This window comes from Centruroides sculpturatus, unplaced genomic scaffold (assembly GCF_000671375.1).
Source record: "Centruroides sculpturatus isolate CEXI.00-Female unplaced genomic scaffold, Cexi_2.0 scaffold63, whole genome shotgun sequence".
Lineage (NCBI taxonomy): Eukaryota > Metazoa > Arthropoda > Arachnida > Scorpiones > Buthidae > Centruroides > Centruroides sculpturatus.
In genome coordinates this window covers 165,685-180,970 of record NW_019384640.1, presented here as the reverse complement: position 1 = coordinate 180,970, position 15,286 = coordinate 165,685, and the positions used below count along the sequence as shown (strand labels likewise).

Genomic DNA, 15,286 nt, shown 5'->3' with positions numbered 1-15,286 from the left:
TTTTATTGTTTGTGCCCCTTTTGCACACTCTGCGGGCTTCAACGACCGGATGGCCGATCGGTCGAGGTGATAGCCTAAGGCTCAGGGGGACCCAAGATCGAATCCTGGCGGGTCGAGAAAGCCCCAGAAATTTTGGGGTGCCATAATGAGGCGTCCCTCACCACGGCCGCCCCTGGCGGAACCCATAATAGTCTCGCTAAAAAGAAACCCTCTTATTCACAGGGCGGAAATAATTTTAAAAAAGTCTGCTGGCGCCGCTGCACTATTGTGAATCAAAACCGTACTCAACAGCAGGTTAGGCGCCTCTAGTGGTGGATTATGGAACTTCGGTGGTCACGTGAGTAGGACAAACCTTGAAAACCAGGCTTTTACTATAATATATGGCCATTGTATTATGAGTCATATATCTATCGACTCTGGGTATTCACAGGGCGGAGACTAAAAAAAAAAAGTTATAATCTCGCAGTTTTTATTAAATCGAATTTACCTGTAATATTTTAAAAATATATTAATCTAAATAATTTTTAAGTTAAAAATAATAATAATAAATTATTAAAATTATTTAAAATAGAAATAATATGAATAAAAAATAAAATGCGGCAGTTAACGTTGCCGGCGCGTACATCCATTTGAATGGATATGCATCGGGCATGCGCACTTTAACGATGAAGACGCAGCATTGGAGTTGTCATTAGCGCGAGGTCGTTCCGACGTGTTTTTAATATCTAATGAGGACAAACACGATAAAAATCACATTTATCTTGTTTGGTAAACAAAATCCTAATGTTTATTTTCCTTCCCTACACGTCTGTCATTGAAATTTTGTAATTGCAATCCTAGAAACAAATATGGAAGAGAGTGCAGACATTGATCCCAAATTACCCGCGAGTGACGGAAATTAACAATTTTCATTTTCTCACGTGTTTAAAAGGATCAAAATGACATCGAAATTAAGTTCGGACGATCATAAACGTTTAGAAAGATTTACGAAGTCTTTGGTTTTGAAAACCGTTCAAGTTATAGTTCAATCCAGATTAGGAGAGAAAGTTAAAACTCATTCTAATCGCCATTCGTCTGCTACGGATTGGGTAAGTTTGCTTTAATTCTTACGCTTATTTTACATAAACATGAACTATTTTGGTTTAAACAGAATTAAATCTGCTAGCTTTATGGTAAGATCTATATATAAATTACAGATAAGGGATGACCAAGCCTTGTCTGCAATCTTACAAAAATACTTTTATATGTGTGAGTGGTATGTACCGTACCGAGTCTATAAAAAGAAATTATATAGCCACGGTACGGTACGAGAAATCGTAGAGCCGTGGTAAAGCTACGGTTTGGCCGCCGTGATTACGGACAAATTTAATTTATAGTTTTGTTATGCAACGTTATTAAGATGCTACGAGTTGTACAGAGTAATGACACAAATAAATAAAATGTAATAGTATAAACAATGTAGTGTATACTCTTTTAAATTCTGTTATCTTAATGTGATTTCGAGTAGATACGCAAGCTGTGAAGTCGTACGGGAACGGGCAATTTCTTCTTACTCTCGATCTCTAGATTTAGATGTAAATTAGATGATCGATATTTAAATTTAAAGATTGAGTAGGATGCTTGAACCTTGATTCTTCAATGAATACTCTCACAATCTTTTAAATTTATTCTGTGATTCTGAATTGTGTGTGTCAAATAAGGAATTCTTTATCTTCTGCTGTAAAGAATCTATTTTGATTTTGAAGATGATTTTTACAGTTTTTGTGGGCTTTAAAGTTAAATATAGTAATTAATTTACTGTTTAGGAATGCCAAAAGAAAATTTGATTTGTTTTTCATTTCTTTACCCACTATTGTGTGACATCCTCAATACGTTCGTGTAATAACACATTTGTTTGGTGAATCCATTCGTTGAATAAGTTTGTACCGTGATGCCCTCGTTGCATTTGTGTTTATACTGTACATAAAACTTGAAATCTAAGTCAGCTGACCTTATCAAAAAATTAAATCTGCTGATATTAGGTAATATTAAGACCAGTCATGTGAATCTTGTCAGCAAAAATCCAATCAGCTCCAAAAAGATAAATCTTAAAACTGCTAAGCTTGTGTTTTAAATTATTTTGTATACATTGTATAATAATATTAGTTCTATATTTTATGGCATATAAAACACACCACCATTCCAGCACAAAAAATTATTTAGTGTATTTAAGCCACGGTGTAAGGAACCAAGTCTGAGCTTTATTTTTATTTTACTTTTATTTTGCTTTCATTATATTTTGTTTGGGGCTTATGTTTAGTTAAGACGAAGGTTTCCTCACCATTTACCTTAGTAACTTAAAAATAGAAGAAAAACCAACTCACCGACGAAAGAAAAGCGCCGTAGAAAAACTCGCGCACACTTGCGTTTCCCGAGCGGAAAAAAGTAAGTCCGCACCGACGAAAAAGGGGGGAAGACCCCACAACCCAGTTAGGAATCGCTAAACCTTAAAAGAATAAAGCATCCCGATAATTGTTAAAAAGAATAATGTAAAAGGTTAGCGAAGTATTGTCGGAAAATAATCTGCCAGATAAACAAGAAAAATTAGGTGATAGATTATAAAATTAAATCGCTTTTTGTTTCGCCAATATGCCATTTTTCATTAGTTCTTCACCTTTTGATCAAGATGTGGAAAAAGCTACGAGTGAATTGAATACTGCTGAAGATTGGAGCCTTATTATGAATATATGTGATAAAGTAGGCACGACAACAAATGGACCCAAAGATTGTTTTCGTTCAATTATAAAACGTCTAAATAGTCCAGTGCCTCAAATTGCAATGCAGGCATTAACTCTTTTAGATGCTTGTATTCAAAATTGTGGAAAAGCATTTCATCTTGAAGTTTGTTCTAGAGAATTTGAAACTGAAGTTAGAAAATTAATTGTGAAAGCTCATCCAAAAATAGTAGAAAAATTGAAATTATTAATAAAAAAGTGGGCAGAAGATTTCAAAAGCGATTCACAGTTGAGTCTTATTCCTTCCTTATATTGCGCTTTGAGGAATGAAGGTGTTGACTTTAATGTTGAAGAAACACCTAAAAAGAGTACTTTACAACAGGAGCTGAGTGCCAAAGGCATGCATGGGTTTTTGACACTCAGCTCCAAATTTTTTTTAAAACTGTATTCTGATTAAAAAAGGAGTAAATAAAAGTATGCATTCTAATTTGATGTGGAAAAAAGAAAAGTTTAAAAGAATTCCTATACAATTAAAATATTTTATATGAACACATGCAAAAGATGCTTAGATATAGCAAAAAACATTTTACAATTAAAAATACTCAGTAACCATGAATACCAGTACATGCTAATCATATCTGTATATATTGGTACTATGAGTTCAATATTAGTCTATTCAAGATTTGGGCTAGATAGAGGTTATCAGTTGCCTACTGAAGGCTACTATAGGGAATTCATTAGCCTAAGGATATTGCAACTTCACATGTAAGATTCAGGTTTTTTTTTTACAAAAGTTGTCTTACATGCCACAAAATATGCTAATTATTATATAATCTTCTCTGTTTCTGATTTTGAAATACAAATACAGTCGACCCCCCTATAACACGGTAGATACGTTCCTGTTTTTATGAATCCAGCTTCTAGGAGTCCAGCCAATTACAGTCCAGCACGTATGCAGTTTATAGATTACGGCTGTTTGAAAGGTTTTCTTCCGTAAAATTAATCAATTCTAGACTAATTTGACTCAACATTTCCAAAACACGTATAATTTTTTGGGAATAATCCATATAAACTATGCTATAAACAAAAAATTGTAGGATTACTTACCGACTGTGCCCCATTCGACTACGCCGTTGCTTAAGCTTGTTTTCGTCGTGGAGATTGTCATCGAATGGCACTCGCGTGCTTCCTGATAAATTATTATTTTTTTTCTTTTTGCGAAAAATTCACTGAACTTTAGAGACATCATTAATATAAATATAATTTTTATGGACATTAAATAATAAATGGTTTTTGGTAGGTCCGCTGCTCGTTTAAACTCAACGGTTTGTGCAATCCTGTCGCAACACAAGTCGGTGATGACATTTTACCAAATTATAGGAGTTTTTTTAGCATGTTTGTACGAATACTGTCACAATTTTTTCACCGTGATATAGGAATCTGAACTATAGGAACCCGTGTTATAGGGTTGATCTATTGTATATGTATAGTTTGCATACTCTAATGGAAATCCATAGGGTAAATAGTATATGTATATGATAATCTTGAAGTTTGTGTATGTGTGAATAATAATTATTATTACTAATGTAATAATAATGTGGGAATGGAATTGAATATAGGACAATATAAAATAAAGAGTAATAAATACGTGTAAATAAAAATTAATATAAATTTTCATGTTTAAATTAGTATATTGAAAATAAAATAAATTAGATAACATTAACAGAACTGGTTCTTGATTTTCTGTTGTTTCAAATAAATTTTTAATCAATCTACAAACTTCCTTCTACCTTATATGCTTAAATGCCTATTATAGTCCAGCTTGCATAGATAGGCATTCCTATTGCCAAGACTCTTGGATTTATCTTAGAGGAACAGTAGATAGAAAGGAAGCTATGTTGAAGTGCTCATTTATTGTTAGTAAGTTAGTAAATTTTGTATGAGATTTATTTTATCTTTTCAAATTCTTTTGCATGCTTCCTTGTTTTATCATGGAGGGTCCACTTTGTAACAAAATCTTTCACATTAGAACAAAAAAAGATTTTGCACAACATTCAATTTTGTGAAAGAGAAACCAAAAATGGCAATTTTATTATTCCTGTTGCTATTTCACAAAGCATGTATGTCAGATTGCTGGAGTATTGTACAGTAGAGTCCCATAAAACTCTGAGAATATATTATGCATTATAGGAAATTGCATTATCAAAACATGCATTATCACAAGATTTATGAATTTAAACCTAGACCTAAAAGTTGAAAAAAAAAAAAAAAAAAACATACCTCTGAACAACAAAATTCAAATTTTGCATATGTACTAGTTGCGTGTTGTACGGGAGTTTACTGTAGTCAACAATTAAAAAAATTTGCTGAAAAGAAGGCAGTGAAGATGAGCAAGATTTCTAGAAACAACAAAATTAGATGACATTGATTGTTATATGATTCAAACAATAATTTATGGTTTCTATCAAAGTCCTGTTAATTCTTCAATTATTGTATGTCTTAAAAGAAATGGTCAGTTTTCCTTGGAAGAAAAATGTGCGCCACATAAAGTATTTTTCTTATTTAAAAAACAGCACTTCTACACACAAATGTTCTCTTCTGTATTTGAAAAAAACACCAACCCTACTTTACAAGTAGACCTGTTTAGTTCATGCATGCTTACTTGTGTCAATGGTCTTAGCTAAGTTGGTTGCACAATATCTACTAGAATATTAAACTAGATTATCATTTAATTTTTTCATATTTACAATATAATATGATGCAACAAATGTTTTTGATAGAAAAAAATAAATTTTTAAATAGAAACTATTTTCATTATATAGATAATTTCCATTTATTTTAAGCCATAAAAATAAAAAATGTTTATATTGCCAAAACTCCATATTAACTTGTTTCAAATAATGTTCTTGAATTAATTTGCATGTTTATATTGCTGAAACAGTAATCAGTTTATCCTTGTTTGCTTTCTTAATAATTTTCTATGAAAGACAAAAAAAAAAAAACATTCTAAAAAATACACTGTTTTGAGCATATACTTGCTTTACAGGTGGTTGAAGCAATATATTTCTGGAATCTGTCTTGGAAATTATAATTAAATTTGGGTTTTTATTACTAAACTTTCTATTTAATATTAGGTACTTAGATCAGAATGTTATGTTTGATTATTTTACCAATATCAATAATATTTACCAATACCAATACCAATTATATTAGTAAATTAAGCTGTTTTGATTATTTATATTTATTCCATAAGGTAATAGCAAAAAAAGAATTAAAAATTAGTCAAGAAAATTTTTTTACAAATTTGTCATGTAAATTTAAATTTATTAAATTTTAACGTTGAATTTTTATAAATAGTATCTAAGACCAAAACCAAAGATAAACTTGTAAATTTAAACATTTTTGTGAAAAAATTAAAATACTTCAATAGTGCACATTTTTAAGAGAAGTGAAATGATGTAAATTGGAACCACAGAATTTTCCTTCCTTACGATGGGCTGCAATTTTCAAAAATTGTAGATGTATAAATTCCCACTGTCTATGAGTCTGTCATTCCTTAATCTCTAGAACAGAGTTAGGTAGATGAAAGTTGAGACCAGATATGAAAAACTTAGGGGCATAAAGCCCCAATTAACTAACATCATTTCAATTCAAAAGTTTCTCCTGAACATTAGATAATGACTGGCATGATTCCATTGTTAACAGGAAAAGTATGATGTACAGGAGTAAAACACTACTAAAATTGAGAGAATTGTGACAAAAAATTGCACCTAGGCACTATGATGATGTCACAATAAATAATTGCTTGTTGTTCAATTATACTTTCCAAAAAATAATCATTTTTTGTATTTGTGTAAAAAAATTATTACAGGTTAGGTTTTGTATGCTTTCATTCTTATTTTTCTTAATTATAGAGGATTTCATGTGATGAATGTCATGGTTTTTGAAAATTAAAAACTATTGCAATCAAATATACTTTTAAAAATTTTGCTGTAAGTAGAATATCGGTTATATTTTAAAAGTAGAATTTTCATATCCCTTAAGAACAGATTTTTTTCTGACATTTGCAATGTTGAATACAACTTTCGTTATTTGAGTTTTTTTCTTAGACTGAATTTTTAAATGATTGTATGTTCACTGATTTGTCATCTAACCATTTCCTTTATCAAATATTTTATCAGTCATTCAAAGGTGTATCATATAAATTTATTTATTTATATGCTATATCTTTGAATGACTGATGAAAACACATATGATAATTAAAAGAAAAACATTTATGATGTCAAATATTTGACAGGAAACTATTAAAAAAAGGTTTGGAATTGTGAAATTCTAGAAAAATATTATATGTTTTTATAATTGAGAAACTTGTGTAGATTTAAGCTAATTTTTAAAATATCAAATGATAAAGTGTATTAAAAACTTTTGATCCCAAAAATTGGTACTAATGTCAAGTCAGTTTCTTTAGAATTTTGTTTGCGTTAGAGATTATCCTTGATATGTGCATCAGTAGTGTTGTTACACAGAATGTCTGTAAATTTTATTCATCATGTCAACAACTACATTCATTGGCTAAATGGGATTTTAAAACTAAAAATTCTTGGGCATTATATACTCACTCTTCCTTTGTACAGTTCTATAGGTCTTATCCTATGCCCAGTTGAGACAAACCAAACACCAGACAATTTCATTTGAATAATTTATTATGATAATTCTCTAACAATTTTTTCTGACATTCAAAATTATCTTAGTAAACTTTTTTAATGTAGAATGTGGATTATATACTGATGCCATTATGAAAAAATAGGTGGAATAACTAATATTCTGGATGTTGTATTTCTCCATTATTAATTGATAAATTAATAGACTTATATGAAAATTATTGCTACAGAAAATTCTTTCAACTGCAATATAGCTAAGAAACAATATGAAATAATTGGCAATGTAATAACAATCTACTTTTTTAAAAACAAAAAATTTCTTTCAATCGGCAGATGGCAGTGAAAAGTAATGTCAAATGTGATAATTTGGGAATTGATATGAATGAGACTGAATGATATATTTGTAGAAATTTATTAGTAACATGATAGAATAGTTTTAGTATGAAATAAAATTTTTGCACTGAAAACTGATACAAAAAGCTAGTGCTTTCTAACAAAACTGGATCTTTTGCATGATTATCTTGAGTTATAACTTGCTATTAGTTATCATTTCTCTAAACATCATTTTTTTAATGTTTATTACTTTTTAAATTAAAAGTGATTAAATTATGTTTTCTAATGAAATGATTATTTACTGATTACTCCAATTATTACAGAATTAAATTGTCACTTGACAATTAATTGGTGGTGGACCCAATTAGTATGATTAATGATTTACAAACAACTAATCGTACAGCTCTAATGTATTTAATAATTTATGACTATTATAAATGTTTTGTTGTATGATGTCTGAAATGTTCTATTTTAAAAGCTTTTTTTTTATCTTGATATGATATTATATTTTTTTTACACTTAGTCTAAATCAACAACTTGGCGTTCATACGTAAAACCAACCAACTGAAGATGGACGCATTGAGTCCAAAATTCATTTTGAGTGTTCTGTATTATATAATTGTCAAAAAGAGTTGTAACTTATTGTAGAGTGTTTAATAGGTGTTAAATAATCTTTAAAGATTTTGTAATTTAATCTCGTTCACTGCTATGATAAGCCTGCATGTATATGTGTCTATTTGATTTAGACTAACAAGGAGAGCCTACGGCTTGGGGTAACGGATTTTGATGATCTTTGGTTTAGAGGTAGTACACCATGTGAGTGTACTACCTGCAAAATACTAAAGTGCAATACTCAAATATAATCAAGAAAATCGAACTTAAAGTTTTTTTAGCACTTTATATATAAATTATACGTACTGTTATTTGAGCGTCCTGTGGCAGAGTGGTAACGAGTCCAATTCATAATCTTGAGTTCTCGGGTTCGATTCTCGCGTATAATTTTTTTTTTAATTCATAAATACTTATAATGTATTTATTTATTTACTCATTCATTTCTTATTATTTATTTATTTTAATTTAATTTCTACTATTCCAAGTCTAATATTTTTATACTTTTGTTGACAATAACGGCGCATTCTTGACACCTATGTGTCAACTTTCCCATCTAATTGTTATCACTAACGGTGACCGATCTAATTCTCACTAGGAGCGTTTTTCTATCAGAGTTCTTTTTCACTCACTCTTTAACAGTTCGTTTCTAAATTTCGACACGAATAGACGTATTTGTGTAGTAAAACTTATTTTGAAAAATTATTTTATAATTAAAAAATGTCGTCAAGAGAAGCAAGTTCTTCATGTTGTGACGAAAAAACTGTTGATGATAACTCTTTATACAGTGATGTATCAAAGCAGCATAGTGAAGTAAAATACTAAAGTGCAAAACTCAAATATAACCAAGAAAAACGAATATAATTTATTGAAGCAATATTATATAATTACATAGCATTGTCAGATGTACATGATCGTGAATGATACTTATGATAAAAACATTCAAAACAAAAATTCTGTCTACACCAAGAACAACAAATAAATGCTGCTTTTTTACAATTGCAAGGTATGTTTAAACGAGAACTTGTTTAACTCCTTAAGGACATAGACATTTTTGAGATTAATTTATTTAAACGTAAAAAATACTTAAAAACTGAAAAAAAACGAAAGAAATGCGTTAATTTTGAAGAAAAATCTTCAAATTTTATTTTCCTTTGTCTCGCCTTTCTGTGAAATTTAACACCGATGAGTCATTGTTTACACATCTGGATGACCTTGAACACAGCTGGAGTTGGATTTCCCGGGACATTCTCATAGACGTCTCGGGATGACAAGGGTTTAAAGTAGGGTGACTACTAGCTAGGCCTATATTTTTAAATATTTTTAAAAAATTGAAATTTTAATTGCGATTTCCGACCCCATCTAATTAATTAAATTTATATATAATAAAATATATTAATTAAAAAAATTAAAAAACTATCGGAGGTCGTTTTTGACATCAGAAACTAGCTTTAAATAACTTTAAGGAAAGAAAATCCGTGCGCTAGAACTTTAGAACGATGAATTAATTTGATAAAAAATCCCATTAAAAAACAATTAAGCCTTAATCGAGCCTTTTCAAAGGCTCATTAAAATCGCGATAAATTTTTTTAGCGCAGGAAAAAAATTTTGAAAAAATTTGGAGACAAAAAACATTCCAAAAATTCAAAAAAAAAAAAAACATTTAAGGACCGCGTTTTATGTAACGCTATGTAACTTGCCCGAGTTTTCTCGGGTTATGGGCTTAAGTTATATAATATATTAAAATAAATAAATAATAAGAAATGAATGAGTAAATAAATAAATACATTATAAGTATTTATGAATTAAAAAAAAAATTATACGCGAGAATCGAACCCGAGAACTCAAGCTTATGAATCGGACTCGTTACCACTCTGCCACAGGACGCTCAAATAGAAGTACGTATAATTTATATATAAAGTGCTAAAAAACTTTAAGTTCGATTTTCTTGATTATATTTGAGTATTGTACTTTAGTATTTTACAGGTAGTACACTCACATGGTGTACTACTTCTACACCAAAGATTGTCAAAATCCATTACCCCAAAGCCGTAGGCTCTCCTTGTAAGTGTAAAACAATATTAAGGGCTAAAAGCAATAGATTATTCCATGATATAATATATTTTGAACAGTGTTTCAAAACTAGAGTACCACTTTGTGATTCTGGTTATGGTGAATCAGTTTGATTTGTAACTGACTTCCAGGAACTAATTAGATCATAAAAAGCAGTATATATTGTGTATGTTTATACTTTCTTGTAAAAAATCTAATATAATAAGTGCAAACCATTATTTATATTAATGCAATTTGATTTGATATTTGAATTAATAAATTTTAAAAGGAGAGAGAAAAATTTAAACAATGTTAGAAATTGAATCTTTTATTAATTTACAACTTTAATTTTAATAATTAATTTAATAGTATGTTTAAAATATCAGTGCATAATCATGTAAACAAGAATTTTTTTGGCATAGAGATTTTAAACTTTTGATAAATTTCAAATTATATATAAATGATAATTATGTACAATAATACCTTGAACTTACACGATAGGTGGGACCAAGCGATAACCGCGTAAGTCGAATTCGCGTAAGTCGGAGTATAATTTCGCAATTTGTGTAAAATCCAAGTCTGATGTATGTAAGCTAATAAATGTTCTCATTAATCTTATCTCGTCTTTTGATTCATTCACGGTTAGAAGAAATCACCACATAGAGTCTCTCTAGTCTCCGTAGATATAACAAACACAGGAATAAATAACACAAAATAAACTGTAGCTATGCGTCGATTCCGTGCAACACGTCCAAACATGTAAGCTGAACAATAGTGTGGGGGGAGTGAGTAATCAAGAGTTGCGTGGTGCTCAAACAAAAGACGAATCGACAAGATTTAAAAATCGCGTAACTCCGGGTTCGCGTAAGTCGAGGTATTACTGTATTTCATATTTATTATTATTAGTCTCAAACTATTTATTAAATTGAATTACAGTAAATCCTTGCTAACTTTGACTTTGCTTAATTCTAACAAAGTATTTCAAAAAATTGAACAGTAATTTAAAATTTCTTGACATTAAGAAGAGTTTTCATTATTCAGAAGGCTTTGTGATATCATGCATTATACTAAAGTTGGTAAGTTAGTAAAGACTTTATTGTATATCTTGCCTTTTCATTTTACACACCAACATGGAAAACAAGAAGGTGGATATACATAGTTCAGTAATTTATTATGATCAGTTCTACACAGGAGTTTTACTGAGCTTTAGTAGGTTATACTGCTGAAATTATTACAAGAAATGAGCTCAAAAAATTTCATTACTGTCAGAGAAAACACCCTGCTGACTCGGATTTTGGACAACCTTTACTCCTACTGGTCCAAGTTAATGCGGGTTTACTGTGATATAAAAATATAATAACTTCTGGTTGTTTTATCTGGTTAGTCGAATGATATAATATTGATTGTGGTTTTACTTAATATGTATATTTGTTTTGCATGTCTGTTTTCTTATTGCACTTTATGCGATACTTTTGTTTTATAGGGAACATTTTATGTATTGAAAAAAATAAATGAATGATTTCTTCACTTAATCATTATTATTAATTTAAAAATTTATTAATTAATTAATTTAAAATTTTTATTATTAATTTAATTTAACACAATTTAAAGTAGTAAGATAATTATATTGTATGAATTAATGATGATAATGTTTACAGATTTAATTAAATGCTTTGTAAAGTTTACTAATGAAAATTTCTGCCTAGTAAATAACATTAAATTAAATTTTATTACATTATATAAAGATTTGTNTTAATAAATTTTAAAAGGAGAGAGAAAAATTTAAACAATGTTAGAAATTGAATCTTTTATTAATTTACAACTTTAATTTTAATAATTAATTTAATAGTATGTTTAAAATATCAGTGCATAATCATGTAAACAAGAATTTTTTTGGCATAGAGATTTTAAACTTTTGATAAATTTCAAATTATATATAAATGATAATTATGTACAATAATACCTTGAACTTACACGATAGGTGGGACCAAGCGATAACCGCGTAAGTCGAATTCGCGTAAGTCGGAGTATAATTTCGCAATTTGTGTAAAATCCAAGTCTGATGTATGTAAGCTAATAAATGTTCTCATTAATCTTATCTCGTCTTTTGATTCATTCACGGTTAGAAGAAATCACCACATAGAGTCTCTCTAGTCTCCGTAGATATAACAAACACAGGAATAAATAACACAAAATAAACTGTAGCTATGCGTCGATTCCGTGCAACACGTCCAAACATGTAAGCTGAACAATAGTGTGGGGGGAGTGAGTAATCAAGAGTTGCGTGGTGCTCAAACAAAAGACGAATCGACAAGATTTAAAAATCGCGTAACTCCGGGTTCGCGTAAGTCGAGGTATTACTGTATTTCATATTTATTATTATTAGTCTCAAACTATTTATTAAATTGAATTACAGTAAATCCTTGCTAACTTTGACTTTGCTTAATTCTAACAAAGTATTTCAAAAAATTGAACAGTAATTTAAAATTTCTTGACATTAAGAAGAGTTTTCATTATTCAGAAGGCTTTGTGATATCATGCATTATACTAAAGTTGGTAAGTTAGTAAAGACTTTATTGTATATCTTGCCTTTTCATTTTACACACCAACATGGAAAACAAGAAGGTGGATATACATAGTTCAGTAATTTATTATGATCAGTTCTACACAGGAGTTTTACTGAGCTTTAGTAGGTTATACTGCTGAAATTATTACAAGAAATGAGCTCAAAAAATTTCATTACTGTCAGAGAAAACACCCTGCTGACTCGGATTTTGGACAACCTTTACTCCTACTGGTCCAAGTTAATGCGGGTTTACTGTGATATAAAAATATAATAACTTCTGGTTGTTTTATCTGGTTAGTCGAATGATATAATATTGATTGTGGTTTTACTTAATATGTATATTTGTTTTGCATGTCTGTTTTCTTATTGCACTTTATGCGATACTTTTGTTTTATAGGGAACATTTTATGTATTGAAAAAAATAAATGAATGATTTCTTCACTTAATCATTATTATTAATTTAAAAATTTATTAATTAATTAATTTAAAATTTTTATTATTAATTTAATTTAACTCAATTTAAAGTAGTAAGATAATTATATTGTATGAATTAATGATGATAATGTTTACAGATTTAATTAAATGCTTTGTAAAGTTTACTAATGAAAATTTCTGCCTAGTAAATAACATTAAATTAAATTTTATTACATTATATAAAGATTTGTTTGAAGATTTATGAAACTTATCAAATATGTAGGAAACCATTTATGTATGAATTTATATTTATAATTATAGTAAAAGAGTAGTTCTAACTGCTGATAATCTCTTTATGATTGCATTTAGAATAATTATATTTTCCATTTTGTAATTTTATCTGTTATGACATATTTTGGAATTTCATATAAACAGTACTTTATATTTATGTTCAGAATATCTATATGCCACTACTACTTTGAATATCCAAACTGATTATTATACAGCGTTGTTTGTTTGAATTAACAGAGTTATGAATAAAAAAGGTAAATTCAGATAGAACTACAAATACTAATTACACATATTATTAAAAAGTTTTTGAGGATTATTAAATATTAGAGATTCTTAAACTCTGAAGTAAGCAGTTACATTTGAGTTTAATTTGGCATATACAGTAAGACCCTGCCTAACGCCAATTCTATATAACGCTGTCTGCTTGAAGCCTAATAAAAAAGCTCAAAATTTACTCTGATTTAATTATCATGGCATTTTATGGATTCGTACATAATACAATTATTTACAAATATGAACCAATCAGAAAAAGGTGGCAAAAAGGTGTACTTTCTTTAAATCTATGTTTGTTTGCTGCAATTTTGGAAAAAATATAACATCATGGATGCCATAGGCAATATCGACTTTACTTAGCAAAAATTAACTGATAAATGCAAGAAGGAAGTGTGGAAGAAGTTATGGATGAAGGTATTGAAGACTTCTTAATGAGAAGAGCCTATTGCTGTATCGTTAGGTTGACCAAACTCAACCTAATCGATACAGCAGGACTAGGATATGTAGACAAGGATATTGAGGAGTTACCGCAGGTTTCTGGTGAGAGTCTTACCAATGGCGACCTTCACGAACTAGCAGACAAGGAATTCATGTAGAACTGGAAAATAGTGATTCTGCCAATGAAGAACCCAAAAAATTTCTCTACAGATTTCCTTAGTAAAAGTTTGGTAATGATAACTGAAATCGTTGATCAAATTGTAGTGAATGATCTAGATTTTGAAATGAGTGCAAAGCAAAACGAGGCGTTTTGGATGCGATCTTCTGCTATCGACATTTGTTTAAGGAAAGAAAAAAGTGACAAATGAAACTTCACAACTTTATTGCAAATAAACAAGGATTTCAGAAAAATCAGAACATTAATCACAAAAAATAAACTAATTAATATATTATTATACATTTCTGTGTGAATATGTTTGTGTTATTTAACATATATTATTATACAAATTAATATAAAAATAACCTAAAGTAAAATTTTTTAATTTTTGGTCTTGTGTTTGCCTATCCCTATTTACTCTATGTTAAAATGACCTAGTTTAGCGCTTTGTTGTCTAGGAATGCATCCCCACGTTAACGGGACATTCCAATTTTCAACGCTGACTCAGCGCTGATCTCAACATTCGTTAAAATTCGTTCCTTTTTTCAACGTTGAGGTAGTGCTGTTGTCAGCGCTGACTCAACACACTCAGCACTCAACAGATATGTTGACTGCTACTTTCCAATGAATTGTGGGTAATTGGTAAGACATTTGAATGGAATCCATCTTGCTGAGAATGGAATTATGGGAACTAAGCACTTCGTACTCGAGTTGGAACGTCGTTGATGACGTCAAATTGTTGACTTCAACACTCAACACTCGCGTTGAAAATTGGAAT

The 15,286-nt window shown here is 29.5% G+C and overlaps 1 protein-coding gene across 1 annotated transcript in view; it reads left to right on the top strand.

The window, feature by feature from the left end:
* The first annotated feature begins 648 nt into the window (after positions 1-648).
* Positions 649-15,286, top strand: part of LOC111625968 (autophagy-related protein 13-like) — a 42,167-nt gene continuing 27,529 nt past the window's right edge. Inside the window, exon 1 of the mRNA XM_023369227.1 lies at positions 649-1,088. Coding sequence (XP_023224995.1) covers positions 939-1,088 — 150 coding nt within the window. The 5' untranslated portion in view covers positions 649-938. The remainder of the gene's footprint in view (positions 1,089-15,286) is intronic.